The following is a 17,037-nucleotide window of genomic DNA, read 5'->3' as shown; positions in this document are numbered from 1 at the left end:
TATTCTATTCTACTATTTATTTCAGGACCTGTTACTCTTGTCTAAGAAGCTCCGACGAGGGGTGCGGCTTCTGCGTCATCGACAGGACGGGCTTCAATGAGAAGGGAGCGTGTGTGAAAATGGCATTTCATCTTGAACACGAGACATTTCATGCCGTTCACGGAAGGCACGTAGGACAAATGGATAAAATAATGTTATTACAGCCTTCCTATTGGAAAACCCTATCATTTCTTAGTAAAGTATACGTAATCGTTGAATAATCCTTTGAACGCATTGAATAAAAAATTTTATTCAACGATTGCCTAATATTTTCGCACTTTTAATTGGTGTGAAATTTGGTGCAAAAGACAGCTGATTGGTAATTATAAATAATCTTTTGGTGCGCATGAATACAAATCCAACATTTTTTGGGTCAAATTGAGCACGTTCAGTGGATATTGCACTATAGAAAAGATCGAGTTAAGCTCAAATTACAGGTCCGTTTCGACCTCGTGATAAAGTAGTCCTTCATAGCCATTGGACCATGGATCCGGAGTTTGTCCGGAGTTTCTGTAGCCTAAAGGGACAATAGCGACTGCCTGCTACGCTTTGGATAGGACGAAAGTCTATCGCAAAGTAGTTTCCGCCAGATCTAACAGACCTAGCTACCGACTCACTGCTGTGTGGACAAGTAGGGTTAGAATATGTTTCTGACTTCACCCGCCTACGATCTCGGTCCCTTTGCGTGTTAAGGGAGTGCTCCACCAACTGAGCTATCGGGACCCCCCCCCCCCCTGCTTCAACTTTATACGATTAACGGACTAGCAAATACATAAATAAACAGACACATAATTAGTGAGTAAAAAATATATTATAGATAGATAAAGAGATAGATAAATAATAACTAAGTAATTTTAACGGTAAATAAATAAATAAATAAATAAGTAATTTTAAATGTATATAAATTAAAAAATAAGTAATTATAAAGGTAAATAAATTTAAAAAAAAGTAATTCTAAAGGTAAATAAATTCTTGAAAAAGTAATTTTAAAGGTAAATGAATAAAACAATTAATCAAATCCCTGTTTCAGATGTGCCTTGAACACCACAGCCAAATCATACTTCAAACTCTTCAGCGAATACTGCCCGAACGACTCGGCCAAAATACCCCTCTTAGGAATGGTCCTATTCGTCATTTTCTACGCACCAGGTACTGTACTGGACAGTTTGATCATATTCATGTGTTCCTTCTGCTTCTGTACTGGACAGTTTGTTCATATGCATTGTGTTTCTTCTCGTTCTGTACTGGACAATTTGTTCATATTCATTGTGTTTCTTTTCGTTCTGTACTGGACAATTTGTTCATATTCATTGTGTTTCTTTTCGTTCTGTACTAGACAGTTTGTTCATATTCATTGTGTTTCTTCTCGTTCTGTACTGGACAATTTGTTCATATTCATTGTGTCACTTTTAGTTTTGTACTGGACAGTTTGTTCATATTCATTGTGTTTCTTCTTCCTCTGTACTGGACAGTTTGTTCATATTCATTGAATTTTATGTAACCAGATAATGATTGCCCCGCATTCTGGAAAGATGCGGCTATGTGGTCTTGTGACACTCACTTTCGGATCGGAAGGTCCTGGGTTCGAGCCTTGCTCGGCGCATAGTTGGGTCCTTGGAAAAGGCTCTTTACTCACATTCTCTCACCGTACTCAGGTGTAAAATGATTACCTAGCCGTTAACAAGCGTTGTATCTGTCGGAAAAACAAAACAAAACAGGCGTCATGTCTCGTTCTACATGTTAAGTGTTGCTGTTAGCCTGGGACCCCTTGTAAAGCGCTTTGAGCATGTTAAGTGGATATTGCGCTATATAAAAGCTCAACTTTTTTCATATTGTCTAGAAAAACTCGTGTTTTAAATATTGATCGATTTAATATACCCTCATCTTGGCAAAAACTCTCAAACCAAACCTGGGACACGTTCTAATCTTCTGGTTCCAAATCCCTTGGAAGCGTGTATGTAACCAGTCCGTTGGAGGACTAATAATGAATAGGTTACATATTGAATCGTAAGGTGGCATAACTATTTTAGCAGCAGACAGGAGGCAGAGGCAGATTCTTAAAATGACAGGTCGTAAAAAAGCGAGGATGGATGAGCTTTGTTAACGACCAACGTAGTTGAGTCCTTGGAAAAAGCTCTTTACTCACATTCTCTCACTGCACTCAGGTGTAAAATGAGTTCCTGGCCGTCAACAGCGTTGTCTCTGTCTGAAAAATTGTAATATCGCCTAACAGGCGTCATGTCTCGTTCTACATGTTACGTGTTGCTGTTAGTCAGGGACCTTTGTAAAGCGATTTGAGCACATTTAGTGGATATTGCGCTATAAAAAAGCTCTATTTTAAGCTCTATTTATTTAGACTAGAAAATATGATGACGTCACTATGACACTAGAAGATCAGTTGTACGAGGTATGTATCCTATCAACCAGAAGAGCGGTTTTACACTTCCAATGAGATTAGAACCAGTTTTTTTTTGACAATCACACGTTTGTTCCTTATTACTGAGACGCAGGAAACATAAAAGATCCATCAGAGTTTTACGCTGCATCGAATCGAGGCAAAACTGAACTTAGGCACGATACAAAACTAATTAACCAGTGGGATTTTGACCAATCAAAACATGGAATTTGTGACACACCTTCACACGTGCTCGGACAAGCATAGTTGGGTGATAAACAATAACGTGAATGAAATCGACCTGTCTCAGATAATTGTTATTGGGTGTTTTTTTTAAAACGCCAAATAGGTGACTTGTTATCACACGATTTTCTAATCATAATATATATTTAATTTTAAAGAAAATTTTCTGTGTTCATTCTATTGATCAAGCGGCAGAACAATGTGGGTATTTTATTTAGACACATCGATAGTAAAACCTGTGTCGTTCGTTATGTTTACCAATCACTGCCATTGGTCATATTGTGACGACTGTCAGAGAGGCGTGGTTATCTAAGTGTCTATCCCTTTCATTAATCCCGGTTTCTAAAGCGTTCAACAGACAAATGCAATTGATTGCTATCCCTTTGACAGGACGCCACTCCACTTCTATCGCATAATGCTTTCCGCTAGATTCTCTCTGGATAAAGTCTATAGATGGAACGAAATTGACGTCACTCATTTCCTTGTTATTGTTTCAAGATAGCATTTCTAATGAGAAGTTCTCACTAAATTTTATCAATCAGAATATAGATAGAATGAAGTTGACGTCACTCAGGTCTTTGTTATTGTTTTTGCCATCCACGTTAATGAGTAATTCTCACTTAACTGTATTATCCAGACTATAAAAGTTCATGGTTACACAGAGTTTTGTGTGTTGGTCCGTTATTTTAATGAGTAGTTCTCACTGAATTCCATCAACCAGACTATAGATAGAATGCGCTTGGCCAAGGAGTTCACAACATTGCCATCCGGAAGTATAACCGACCAACACACAAACTCTGTGTAACCATGAACTTTTATAGTCTGGTTAATACAGTTTAGTGAGAACAACTCACAAACGCGGATGGCAAAAACAATAACAAAGGCCTGAGTGACGTCATCTGCATACTATCTATAGATAGTTCGAAGATGACGTCACTCAGGTCTTTGTTATTGTTTTTTGCCATCCGCGTATATGAGTAATGCTCACTGAACTGTATTAACCGGACTATAAAAGTTCATGGATACACACAGTTTTGTGTGTTGGTCCGTTGTACTTCCGGATGGCAATGTTATGAGCTTCTTAGCCAAGCGCATACTATCTATATTATTATTATAAAGGTTAAAGGTTACACATAATATGTTTGTGTGTTCTTACCTTATATCCGGAAGGATTTATGAGTATTTTACCTAAACAAATACTATCAATACAAATGCAATTTTTTAAAAATCATATTGATGCTATGCGTTTCAGTAAAGTACTCACAACGTCCGCCAGCCGTATAGAACGTACCAATACACAACATTGTGTGTAACCTTGGCGAAGCGGCCGAGTGGTGAGGCATTGCATTGTGATTCGAAAGGTCCGGGTACGAGACCCGCTTCAGGCACTTTCATTTTTTTTCATTGGGCAATATTATTAACCCCTAATTTACTCACTTGGACAACTTGGGTGATTCCTGTTGGCATCATACATCATGTTTGATGGATTATCTATATTCCTTCATGGAATGCCAAGGCGACGGTATCTTTTGTGCGGCTTTGTGGTCTAGTGGTATGACACTCGCTTTCGGATCGGAAGGTCCTGGGTTCGAGCCTTGCTCGACGCATAGTTGAGTCCTTGGAAAAGACTCTTTACTCGAATCGCACTCTTTTACCGTACTCAGGTGTAAAATGAGTACCTGGCCGTTAACAGCGTTGTCTCTGTCCGAAAAAAATTGTAACATCACCTAACAGGCGCATTGTCCCTTCCTAAATATTTCCTTGTAAAGCGCTTTGAGCACATTTAGTGGATATTCCTCTATATAAAAGTTAAATTGTTTATCTATTGATGCCGTTGCCAAATGGTGTCTGATTGATATCATTTGTGTGTCTGGCTGAGAAAACCTGGAAAGATGCGCAAATTTCATAAAAGTTATATATGCAGCGGTGTATCAAGATCATTTACCACTTTAAATTTTCTTTCTATGTCTATTAGAACCCAAGTTATGAATTTTTTCCTGAATAATTTTTTTTGCTATGGGAAACACTTTATCTTCGATTTTGGCTCATATCTCGAAAAAATCGAAGCTTGCCGCATCTTCCCGGGTTTTCTCAGCCAGCATCACATTTAGTGAGAACTAATCCCAAAAAATAGCTGTCTAAAACAATGACAAAACGCCGAATGACGTCAATTTCCTTCCTTCTACAATATTTGCCTTCATCAGGTGCTGCCCCTCTCCCCTGGACGATCAATTCGGAGATCTACCCCATCTGGGCCAGGTCGGTGGCCAACTCCATGGCCACTTTCACCAACTGGATTTCCAACGGCGTGGCCAGCCTGACATTTGTTCCCTTGATCAGCCTTATACACGTCAAAGGTAAGACAACAGATGAAACGAAATTGACGCCACTCAGGTCTTTGTTATTGTTTGCATGCAGCTATAGATAGTATGCAGATGACGTCACTCAGGCCTTTGTTATTGTTTTTGCCATCCGCGTTTGTGAGTTGTTCTCACTAAATTGTATTAACCAGACTATAAAAGTTCATTGTTATACAGAGTTTGTGTGTTGGTCCGTTATACTTCCGGATGGCAATGTTGTGAACTCCTTGGCCAAGCGCATTCTATCTATAGATAGTATGCGCTTGGCTAAGAAGCTAATAACATTGCAATCCGGAAGTATAATGAACCAACACACAAAATTGTGTGTATCCATGAACGCTTATAGACGGGTTAACACAGTTCAGTGAGCATTACTCATAAACGCGGATGGCAAAAAAACAATAACAAAGACATGAATGACGTCATCTTCGAACTATCTATAGATAGTATGCAGATGACGTCACTCAGGCCTTTGTTATTGTTTTTGCCATCCGCGTTTGTGAGTTGTTCTCACTAAACTGTATTAACCTGACTATAAACGTTCATGGTTACACAGAGTTTGTGTGTTGGTCCTTTATACTTCCGGATGGCAATGTTGTGAACTCCTTGGCCAAGCGCATTCTATCTATATAAATGATTAGGGCTCACTGAATTCTATAGATAGTTCGAAGATGACGCCACTCAGGTCTTTGTTATTGTTTTTTTTGCCATCCGCGTTTATGAGTAATGCTCACTGAACTGTATTAACCTGACTATAAACGTTCATGGATACACACCATTTTGTGTGTTGGTCCGTTATACTTCTGGATGGCAATGTTGTGAGCTTCTTAGCCAAGCGCATACTATCTATAGGGAATGAGATTAGCGGAAGAGTAGCGTCCCTTGATTGAACGTCACCTTACAGAGAGAACGTCAAAATGGTTTTGCGCATGCGTCTCTCTCGTCCTCGCTTTCGGTGAAGTGTCTCATGCCGCCCAACCAACATGACGTTCTCTCTCTAATAACTTTTCCGCTCGTGACTTCCAATCAAGGGACGTTACTCTTCCGCTAATCTCATTCCCTATTAACCCCACTTTAAACGTTCATGGATACACTAAGTTTTGTGTGTTGGTTCGTTATACTTCCGGATGGCAATGTTATGAGCTTCTTAGCCAAGCGCATACTATCTATAGATAGTATGAAGTTGACGTCACTCGAATCTTTGTTATTGCTTTTGTGTGCCGCGTTTATGAGTAATTCTCACTTTACTGTATTAACCAGACTATAAACGTTCAAGGTTACACATAGTGTTGTGTGTTGGTCCGTTATACTTCCGGATGGCAATGTTGTGAGCTTCTTAGCCAAACTTATACTATCTGAACAGACAAAAACGACGTTACTAAACTCTTTGTTATTGTTTGCTTACAGCCATATTAATGATTAGTGTTCAATGAATTCTGTAGATAGAACGAAACTGACGTCCCTCAACTCTTTATTATTGTTTTTAGCCAGCCATTATTGCGATTAGTTCTCACTAAATTCTACCAATCAGACTATTGATAGTTCGAAGATGACGCCACTCAGGCCCTTGTTATTGTTTTTGCCATCCGCGTTTGTGAGTTGTTCTCACTAAACTGTATTAACCAGACTATAAAAGTTCATGGTAACACAGAGTTTGTGTGTTGGTCCGTGATACTTCCGGATGGCAATGTTGTGAACTCCTTGGCCAAGCGCATTCTATCTATAGATAGTTCGAAGATGACGCCACTCAGGCCCTTGTTATTGTTTTTGCCATCCGCGTTTGTGAGTTGTTCTCACTAAACTGTATTAACCAGACTATAAAAGTTCATGGTTACACAGAGTTTGTGTGTTGGTCCGTTATACTTCCTGATGGCAATGTTGTGAACTCCTTGGCCAAGCGCATTCTATCTATAGATAGTATGCAGATGACGTCACTCAGGCCTTTGTTGTTGTTTTTGCCATCCGCGTTTGTGAGTTGTTCTCACTAAACTGTATTAACCAGACTATACAAATTCATGGTTACACAGAGTTTGTGTGTTGGTCCGTTATACTTCCGGATGGCAATGTTGTGAACTCCTTGGCCAAGCGCATTCTATCTATAAACATTTAATGTTACACATAGTTCTGTGTGTTGGTACGTTATATCCGGCTGGCTGATGTTATGCGTTTTTCCCCAGAGATTTCAGCACATAGATAGATATAAAAAATAAACGATTCGCATTGAGCAGAATTTTTAAAGATTATCGAACGCTTCCTTTAGGCGTCATTTTATGATGCACGTTAGGCTGTAAACTGAGTGCATTCAATTTCATTCAATTATCTCTCCTGTTCGCGAATAACCAGTGTGTCATAGACCTATAGATAGAATGAAGTTGCCGTTACTCGGGTCTTTATTATTGTTTTTTTGCCATCCATGCCCATTTGTGAGTAATACTCACTAAACTTTATTATCCAGACTATAAAAGTTCATGATTACAAATAGTTTTGTGTGTTAGTCCGTTATACTTCCGGATGGCAATGTTATGAACTTCTTAGCCAAGCGCATACTATCTATACATTTCTGTAATTTACTCACACCAAACACATAAAACATACCAGCAAACAAAACTACGTGTAACCTAAAACGTTTATATTCTGATTAATAAGATTTAGTGAGAGCTTCTCATTAGAAATGCTGTCTAGAAACAATAACAAAGAGCCGACTGACGTCAAAATCATCATTTCTTCTATTAAGCCATAATTTTCATATTAAAAAGCGTCGTCTTATCTTATCATTGTCTTTATCTTATCTGTCCAGGCGCCTTTATAATCTACGCTCTGGTGTCCCTAACGGGCGCCGTGTTCACTCTACTCCGCGTCCCGGAGACTAAAGGACGATCTCTGGAAGAGATCGAATTTCTGTTCATGAACCAAAATGACCGGTTCAAATATGGACAAATTCGGGCATCCTATGGCCGTGAGTGTTGGCATTATTCCTTGACTAGCTTATTTGTGATTGGATTCGTTTAAAAAAATCACGAATAATGATTCGACTTTTTATACCATTTTAATATATATCTATTTGTGTCCCTGTTACGTTTGACACATTTTTCATCGTATTTATATATATATATATATATATATATATATATATATATATATATATATATATATATATATACAAGCATATATGTATAGATCTGTCGCTAATATTTGTATTTCTTGTTTTCATGTTTCTTTTTATTCTCGGGATTTTCTTTTAAAGGGCACGGAGCCCTTCAACGGGAATATGCGTTATATAAGCGCAATTTATTATTATTATTATTATTATTATTATTATTATTATTATTATTATTATTATTATTATTATTATTATTATTATTATTATTATTATCATCATCATCGTCATCATCACCATCATCATCTTCATCATCATCATCATCATCATTATCATTATTATTGTTAACATTGTGACTACTACTGCTACTACTACTACTACTACTACTACTACTACTACTACTACTACTACTACTACTACTACTACTACTACTACTACTCTACCTCTACATTGCATTTATTGACCTGACAAAGGCATTTGACCTTGTTAGTAGGAAGGGCCTTTTCCAGCTGCTAAAGAAGATTGGCTGTCCTCCTCAGCAGCTTAGCATAATTGCCTCCTTCCACGACGACATGAAGGGCACCATCAGCTACGACGGTGGAGCCTCTGAACCCTTCCCCATGCGCAGCGGCGTGAAACAAGGCTGTGTCCTCGCACCGACTTTGTTTGGTATCTTTTTCTCCTTACTGCTGAGGTTTGCATTCAAAGAGTCCGCAGAAGGAGTACATTTACACACCAGAAGTGATGGGAAGCTGTTCAATCCGGCACGGCTGAGAGCAAAGACCAAGGTCCGCACAGTCCTCATAAGGGAAATGCTATTTGCAGATGATGCAGCTCTATGCGCGCATACCGAGGAAGACCTTCAGCGGTTGATGGACAGGTTTTCCCACGCATGCAGGGAATTCGGGCTGACGATCAGCATCAAGAAAACAAATGTAATGTGTCAGGATGTCCCCTCTATACCAGCAATTTACATTGACAACGAGGAGCTAGAAGTCACTGATCACTTCACATACCTGGGCACAACCATCACCTCTCACTTGATGCAGAATTAGACAAGCGCATCGCCAAAGCTGCCGCTGTCATGGCACAACTGAGCAAGAGAGTGTGGACCAACAACCAACTCACTTTGAACACCAAACTCAGAGTATACCAGGCATGTGTACTCAGTAGCCTACTGTATGGCAGTGAATCCTGGACAACATATGCCAGACAGGAGAACCGCCTGGAAAAGTTCCACATTCGCTGTCTACGACGAGTTCTCGGCATCAGGTGGCAGGACAGACTCACTAACAATGCAGTGCTAGAAAGAGCTAACTCCCTCAGTATATATTTCATGCTCTGCCAGCGACGTTTGCGATGGCTTGTTCACGTACACAGGATGGACGATGGACGCATACCCAAAGATATCATGTACGGTGAACTAGCTTCTGGACGGCGGCCAATAGTCTTCAAAAGTCGTATTGTCACTTCCTTCCTAATGACGTATGGTAACTTAGTAACACTGGCTCTAAACTATCGGAACAATGGCGGACGCCGTATGAAATATTTCCCCGGCGAGCTTAAACGCGTATCCAGAGGAAAAAAACCCCATCAATTTGATCATGTATTGACTTTTACACATTCTGATCACAAGGCATATGAAAAGGGAATGAAAAGTTCTAGCCAGCATGAAGAATAAAAAGTAATGATTTTCTTTGTTTAGAACCAAGATGGCCGCCGTTGTGACATCAGACTATTGAATCCAATTGGCCGTCCAGCTCTTCGCTTCTATGATGTCTGCAAACGAGACATGAAATTGACAGGCATCGACTCAAACACCTGGGAGTCGCTTGCTGACGACCGCAGCGGCTGGAGATATGCGGTGATGGAGGGAGTGAAGAGGGGTGAGGAGAGGAGAAAGATGAAGTTTGAGGAGAGGAGAGCAAGGAGGAAAGAGAGGCAGCAGATCCAAATACCAAACACACAGTCAAACTATGTGTGCAACAACTGCGGTAGAGACTGCCATGCAAGGATTGGTCTGCTGAGTCACACCCGTCGTTGCTCTCAACAGGACTGATGAGACTAAAGCCATACAGGGCGCAAACCATCGTCTCTTGAGACGGAAGGATGCCTACTACTATGTATATACAAGCATATATGTATAGACCTGTCGTAATATTTGTATTTCATGTTTTCATGTTTCTTTTTATTCTCGGGATTTTATTTTAAAGGACACGGAGCCCTTCAACGGGAATATACGTTATATAAGCGCAATTTATTATTATTATTATTATTATTATTATTATTATTATTATTATTATTATTATTATTATTATTATTATTATTATTATATTATTATTATTATTATTATTATTATTATTATTATATTATTATTATTATTATTATTATTATTATTATTATTATTATTATTATTATTACATCATCATCATCATCATCACCATCATCATCATCATCATCATTATTATCATTATTATTATTAACATTGTGACTACTACTACTACTACTACTACTACTACTACTACTACTACTACTACTATTACTACTACTACGACTACTACTATTACTACTACTACTACTACTACTACTACTACTACTACTACTACTACTACTACTACTACTACTACTATACTACTACTACTACTACTACTACTACTACTACTACTACTACTACTACTACTACTACTATTACTACTACTACTACTACTACTACTACTACTACTACTACTGCTATCATCTCATTTCATCTGTCCATTCGGTAGTGGGACCAGTCACAGTTATATCAGCAACTGGAAATATAGCAGTGAAGACTGAATGTAAGTATGGGATACGGACAATATTAATAATAACGATAATAATAAAATAATAATAATAATAATAATAATAATAATAATAATAATAATAAATAATAATAATAATAATAATAATAATAATAATAAAATAATAATAATAATAATAATAATAATAATAATAATAATAATAATAATAATAATAATAATAATGTTAAAAGTAGTAGTAGTAGTTGTAGTAGAAGTAGTAGTAGTAATAATAATAATAATACATGACATTTATAACGCGCATTTTCATCACTGGGTGATGCTCAATGCGCGAAACAATAATACAGTGGCATTATTATACAAATGAAACATTATACAAACTACATCAACATAATATTATCATTATACAACAATGTAATAACTAAACATAAAGTCATTAATACAAGATATGTTATAATACATCCACATGCTAGGTCAAATACGGAAATAATATAAAATAATGATATAATAACATAAACTAAATTAACCTTCATTTTGGGGTCAAATTACAAAGATGCATTAATCAAGATGTGTTTTAACAAAGAGATGGTGTTTTAACTTTGATTTAAATATTGATAAGGACTGCGCTTCTCTTATTCTTTAGGAAGAGAGTTCCAGATGGAAGGTCCGACGTGACTGAACGATCTGCCGCCGTAAAATGTATATTTATATTTATTTGTAACAATTAATTTTGTAGAATCTAGTGCAGAACGTAGACTCCTCGTTGGCTTATAAGTTTCTAAAAATTCAGTAATATACAATGGTGCTTGATCATTAAGGCACTTGTAGCACAATACTGCTAGTTTGAATTCGATTCTCACTTTAACTGGTAACCAATGCAGCTCATACAAAAGTGGCAATAAGTAGGATGTTATCTTCTTTCTTAAAATCAATTTAGCAGCCGCATTCTGGATACTTTGAAGGCGTGATATTTTATCGTTGCTTACATTCGAGATTAACGAATTACAGTAATCTATTTTAGATAGAATGAAAGATGTTATTAGTTTGCATGTTACTTCTCTTGTTAGGAAAGGTCTAACTGAAGCAATTCTTTTTAATCCTATTGTCAAACTTCTACATAGAGAATCAAACTGTGCCTGCATAGTTATATGTTGAGCTAGCATTACCCCGAGGTTTTTCACACACGTTGAGAGGTTAATTGTGCACCCATTTATATTTAGAGTAAACTTCAGAATATCATCTTTCAAAACACTTTTTCTACCACACACCATCACCTCTGTCTTTTCATTATTCAGCTTTAACTTGTTAATTTCCATCCAGCATTTAACATCTCTAATACAGTCTTCAACACGGGTAATCAATGATGGGATATTACTAGGGATATCGCTTACATAGATCTGAGTGTCATCAGCATAGAAATGATACATTAATTTATTTTTAACAAAAATATCCGAAAGAGGTTGAGTATAAAGAGTAAAAATAACAGGACCAAGGACAGACCCCTGCGGAACGCCCTAATTTAGAGGAAATGTTTCTTATACTGCGCCATCGATCAGAACCGACTGAGATCTTGATGTTAGGTATGATTTAAACCAACTAAGCGCAGTATCTCTTATTCCAAAAGTAATTTCTAATCGATTATAAGTATCTCGTGATCAATGGTGTCAAATGCAGCCGAAAGGTCCAACATAGTCAATAAACAGACATGATTTTTGTCAATACTATTAAGAATATCAGTGCATACTTTTAAAAGGGCAGTTTCAGTGCTATGATGTGATTTATAGGCAGATTGGAAATTTTCACTTAAATTATTTAGATGGATATGATACAAAAGTCTTTTTAACACAATGCGTTCAAGCACTTTGGATAGATATGGAAGGTTGGAGACAGGTCTGTAATTTTTCAGTTCGTTTACATTTAGATCGTGGTAGTAGATAGTAGTAGTAGTAGTAGTAGTAGTAGTAGTAGTAGTAGTAGTAGTAGTAGTAGTAGTAGTAGTAGTAGTAGTAGTAGTAGTAGTAGTAGTAGTAGTAGTAGTAGTAGTAGTATTAATAGTAGTAGTAGTAGGAGTAGTAGTAGTAGTAGTAGTAGTAGTAGTAGTAGTAGTAGTAGTAGTATTAATAGTAGTAGTAGTAGTAGTAGTAGTAGTAGTAGTAGTAGTAGTAGTAATAATAGTCGTAGTAGTAGTAGTAGTAGTAGTAGTAGTAGTAGTAGTAGTAGTAGTAGTAGTAGTAGTAATTGTAGCAGCAGCACCAGCAGCAGCAGCAGTAGTAGTGGTAGTAGTAGTAGTAGCAGCAGTAGTAGTAGTAGTAGTAGTAGTAGTAGTAGTAGTAGTAGTAGTAGTAGTAGGAGTAGTAGTAGTAGTAGTAGTAGTAGTAGTAACACTAGCCATAGTAATGGAATGACACGAGGCTGCCATCCAAGCGCTGTGATTTGTTCCCATGAATTGGTTTGACATGTGATCGCCTTTCCCTCGTGGAAACCACGAAGTCACGAGAAGTGTTTATTTACCGTCTAGTTTGGCATCATGATGATAATTAATAAATAATTGAGCTTTCATATAGCGCAATATCTGCTACTACTACTACTACTACTACTACTACTACTACTACTACTACTACTACTACTACTACTACTACTACTACTACTACTACTACTACTACTACTACTACTACTACTACTACTACTACTACTACTATTGCTGCTGCTGCTGCTGGTGCTGCTGCTACAACAGCAACAACAACAACAACAACAACAACTACTACTACTACTACTACTACTACTACTACTACTACTACTACTACTACTACTACTACTACTACTATTAGTACTACTGCTATCATCTCATTTCATCTGTACATTCGGTAGTGCGACCAGTCACAGTTATATCAGCAACTGGAAATATAGCAGTGAAGACTGAATGTAAGTATGGGATACCGACAATATTAATAATAACGACAATAATAATAATAATAATAATAATAATATAATAATAATAATAATAATAATAATAATAATAATAATAATATAATAATAATAATAATAATAATAATAATAATATAATAATGATAATAATAATGTTAAAAGTAGTTGTAGTAGTAGTAGTAGTAGTAGTAGTAGTAGTAGTAGTAGTAGTAGTAGTAGTAGTAGTAGTAGTAGTAGTACTACTACTAGTAGTAGTAGTAGTAGTAGTAGTAGTAGTAGTAGTAGTAGTAGTAGTAGTAGTAGTAGTAGTAGTAGCAGCAGTAGTAGTAGTAACACTAGCCATACTAATGGAATGACACGAGGCTGCCATCCAAGCGCTGTGATTTGTTCCCATGAATTGGTTTGACGTGTGATCGCCTTTCCCTCGTGGAAACCACGAAGTCACGAGAAGTGTTGTTTACCGTCTAGTTTGGCATCATCATGATAATTAATAAATAATTGAGCTTTCATATAGCGCAATATCTGCTAAACGTGCTCAAACCTCGTGTTGGGTAAGTCGGCGGAGTTGTCGTATTAGTAAAATCGCGGTTTTGAGCCCCCGTCGCCACGAGAAAAAATATTCTCTATTCTCTTCTGGTACTTTTCCACTCACTTCATTACTCGTATTATCAACATAAGTGCATGTTCCACAAACTTTTCTGATAATGTTTAATTGGGGAGAAAGAACCCAATCTCTGAAAGAGAAAGAAAAACAACATTTATTTTTTTTCTTCAGGTCATTTAAATTTAAAAACCTATTTTTTTGGCATTAAGTTCCCCCTCATAAAATACCATTCTGAGGCAATGGGTCACGGTTTAAGATTTTAGATAAACGAAAACGAAACAAAAGGGAAGCCGTTTAAGCTGACATATTCAACTCGCTATTTATTTTAGTGATACGTTATTTTAACTTTAATTTAATTGGCTTAAAATGCCGCACTTCCCCAAACACCCGTTTTTCATTTTGATCATAATACTTTTACTTCAAATTCGATCGAGGCGATGTTGAAGCGTGTACTGCTCGTCAAAAAATATAAAACTTGGTATTTGGTCTTTGCAGATCAATTTATAATTGACTTAATTCAAACAAACCACATGGGCGGTGCCCACCTTGCCCATCCATACAAGCCGCCACTGCATCATTATTTTATTATCCATTACTTTATTATTAATTTGATCTGCCATTTTGTTTTCGTCTCTAGCAGCGATATCTCCACCAACAGAATCTGTAACAGAGGTGGAACCACCGGCACAGGACAATTTGAACAAGCGACAATCGACCATGCTAAATTGAATGTGAGTAATGCAGATTGGGGAGGGGGGGGGGTGATGGAAATGATGGATCGTAAGTATTGTTTCGTAGATATAACGAAAAGACTTCCTATTTTTGTTAGTTTTGACTTAAAATACTCACTAAACTATATTAACCAGACTATAAAAAATCATGGTTACACAGAGTTTTGTGTGTTGGTCCGTTATATTTCCGGATGGCAATGTTGTGAGCTTCTTAGCCAAGCACATGCTATCTATAGTCTGGTTAAATTAGTTTAGTTAGAATTACTTATAAATATGGATGGGAAAAAACTATAACAAAGACCTAAGTGACGTCAACTTCGTTCTATCCATAAACGTTTAATGTTACACACTGTGTCGTGTGTTGGTACGGAAAATCCGGCTGGCATTGTTACCAGTTTTTAAAGTAAACGCAATGTATTAACATTTGTCTGGGCGGGCAATAGGGTTTGTCCGTAGCCAACGCAAACTACAGATAATATGCGCTTGATAAGAAGCTCACAACATTGCCATCCGGAAGTATAACGCTCCAATACACAAAACTATGTGTAACCTTGAACGTTTATAATCTGGTTAATGCAGTTTAGTGAGAATTACTCTTAAACGCGGGTGCCAAAAAGCAATAACAAAGACCTGAGTGACGTCAACTTCATACTATCTATAGTCTGACACTAGAATCGTACCCATCGTTAAGTTATAGCCTGATACTAGAACCCTCTAGAAATGTCAGTTTGACGTCATTTTTTAGGTTTGTACAGGTTCTGGTGAGTTGTCGTTAGTAGAGCTCATGGCAACAGGAGATCTCATTGGTTGAACTATTGAATACAACTCACGGTTTGTTTTCTTTTGTTGCCAAAGACCTGTCTTTTTACGTCATTTTTTGGTCAGTGTCAGCGGAGCCATCGTTATGTTATGACACTGACACTGAAATCCAAAAAGACTGGCAGTTCGACGTCATTATTTGGTTTTTGCACCGCCTAGTGAGTTGTCTTAGTAGAGCTCGTGGAAACAAGTTAATTCATTGGTTGAACTATTGAATACAACTAACTCACGATTTGTTTTCTTTTGTGGCAAAAGACTGGCATTTTGACGTCATTTTTTGGTCAGTATCAGGCCATAACTTTACGAAGGCCAGGCTTTTAGATAGTTCGAAGATGACGTCACTCAGGTCTTTGTTATTGTTTTTTGCCATCCGCGTTTATAAGTAATGCTCACTGAACTGTATTAACCTGACTATAAACGTTCATGGATACACACAGTTTTGTGTGTTGGTCCGTTATACTTCCGGATGGCAATGTTATGAGCTTCTAAGCCAAGCGCATACTATCTATAGCCTGACACTGACCAAAAAATGACGTCAAAATGCCAGTCTTTGGCCACAAAAGAAAACAAATCGTGAGTTGTATTCAATAGTTCAACCAATGGGACCACTTGTTTCCATGAGCACTACTAACGACAATTCACTAGGCGGTGCAAAAAACAAATAATGACGTCAAAAGGCCAGTCTTTTTGGGTTTCAGTGTCAGGCTATAGCTTAACGATGGCTACGGTGTCAGGCTATAAGTTAACGATGGCGACGCTAGAACCGTTGCCATCGTAAAGTTATAGCCTGACACTGACCAAAAAATGACGTCAAAAAGCCAGTCTTTGGCCACAAAAGAAAATAAATCGTGAGTTGTATTCAATAGTTCAACCAATGAAATAACTTGTTTCCTTGAGCTCTACTAACGACAACTCACTAGACGCTACACAAACCTAAAAAATGACGTCAAACTGCCAGTCCTAGAGGGTTCTAGTGTCAGGCTATATTTTAACGATGGCTACACTCGAACCGTAGCCATCGTTAAGTTATAGCCTGACACTGAAACC

At 37.5% G+C, this 17,037-nt stretch overlaps 1 protein-coding gene across 1 annotated transcript in view; it reads left to right on the top strand.

Annotated features, from left to right (window-relative positions):
* The window catches only part of LOC144975817 (proton myo-inositol cotransporter-like), a 36,250-nt gene extending 21,081 nt beyond the window's left edge, over positions 1-15,169 (top strand). The window contains exons 11-16 of the mRNA XM_078920005.1: positions 26-166; positions 1,070-1,188; positions 4,882-5,034; positions 7,835-7,993; positions 10,897-10,950; positions 15,078-15,169. Of these exons, the coding sequence (XP_078776131.1) occupies positions 26-166; positions 1,070-1,188; positions 4,882-5,034; positions 7,835-7,993; positions 10,897-10,950; positions 15,078-15,169 (718 nt within the window). The remainder of the gene's footprint in view (positions 1-25; positions 167-1,069; positions 1,189-4,881; positions 5,035-7,834; positions 7,994-10,896; positions 10,951-15,077) is intronic.
* Positions 15,170-17,037: the final 1,868 nt, after the last annotated feature.

The sequence above is a fragment of the Berghia stephanieae genome, chromosome 6, assembly GCF_034508935.2.
Source record: "Berghia stephanieae isolate SIO BIC M18660-M18661 chromosome 6, UCSD_Bste_1.3, whole genome shotgun sequence".
In the NCBI taxonomy this organism is placed as follows: domain Eukaryota; kingdom Metazoa; phylum Mollusca; class Gastropoda; order Nudibranchia; family Aeolidiidae; genus Berghia; species Berghia stephanieae.
This window is presented reverse-complemented; position numbering and strand designations above follow the sequence as displayed.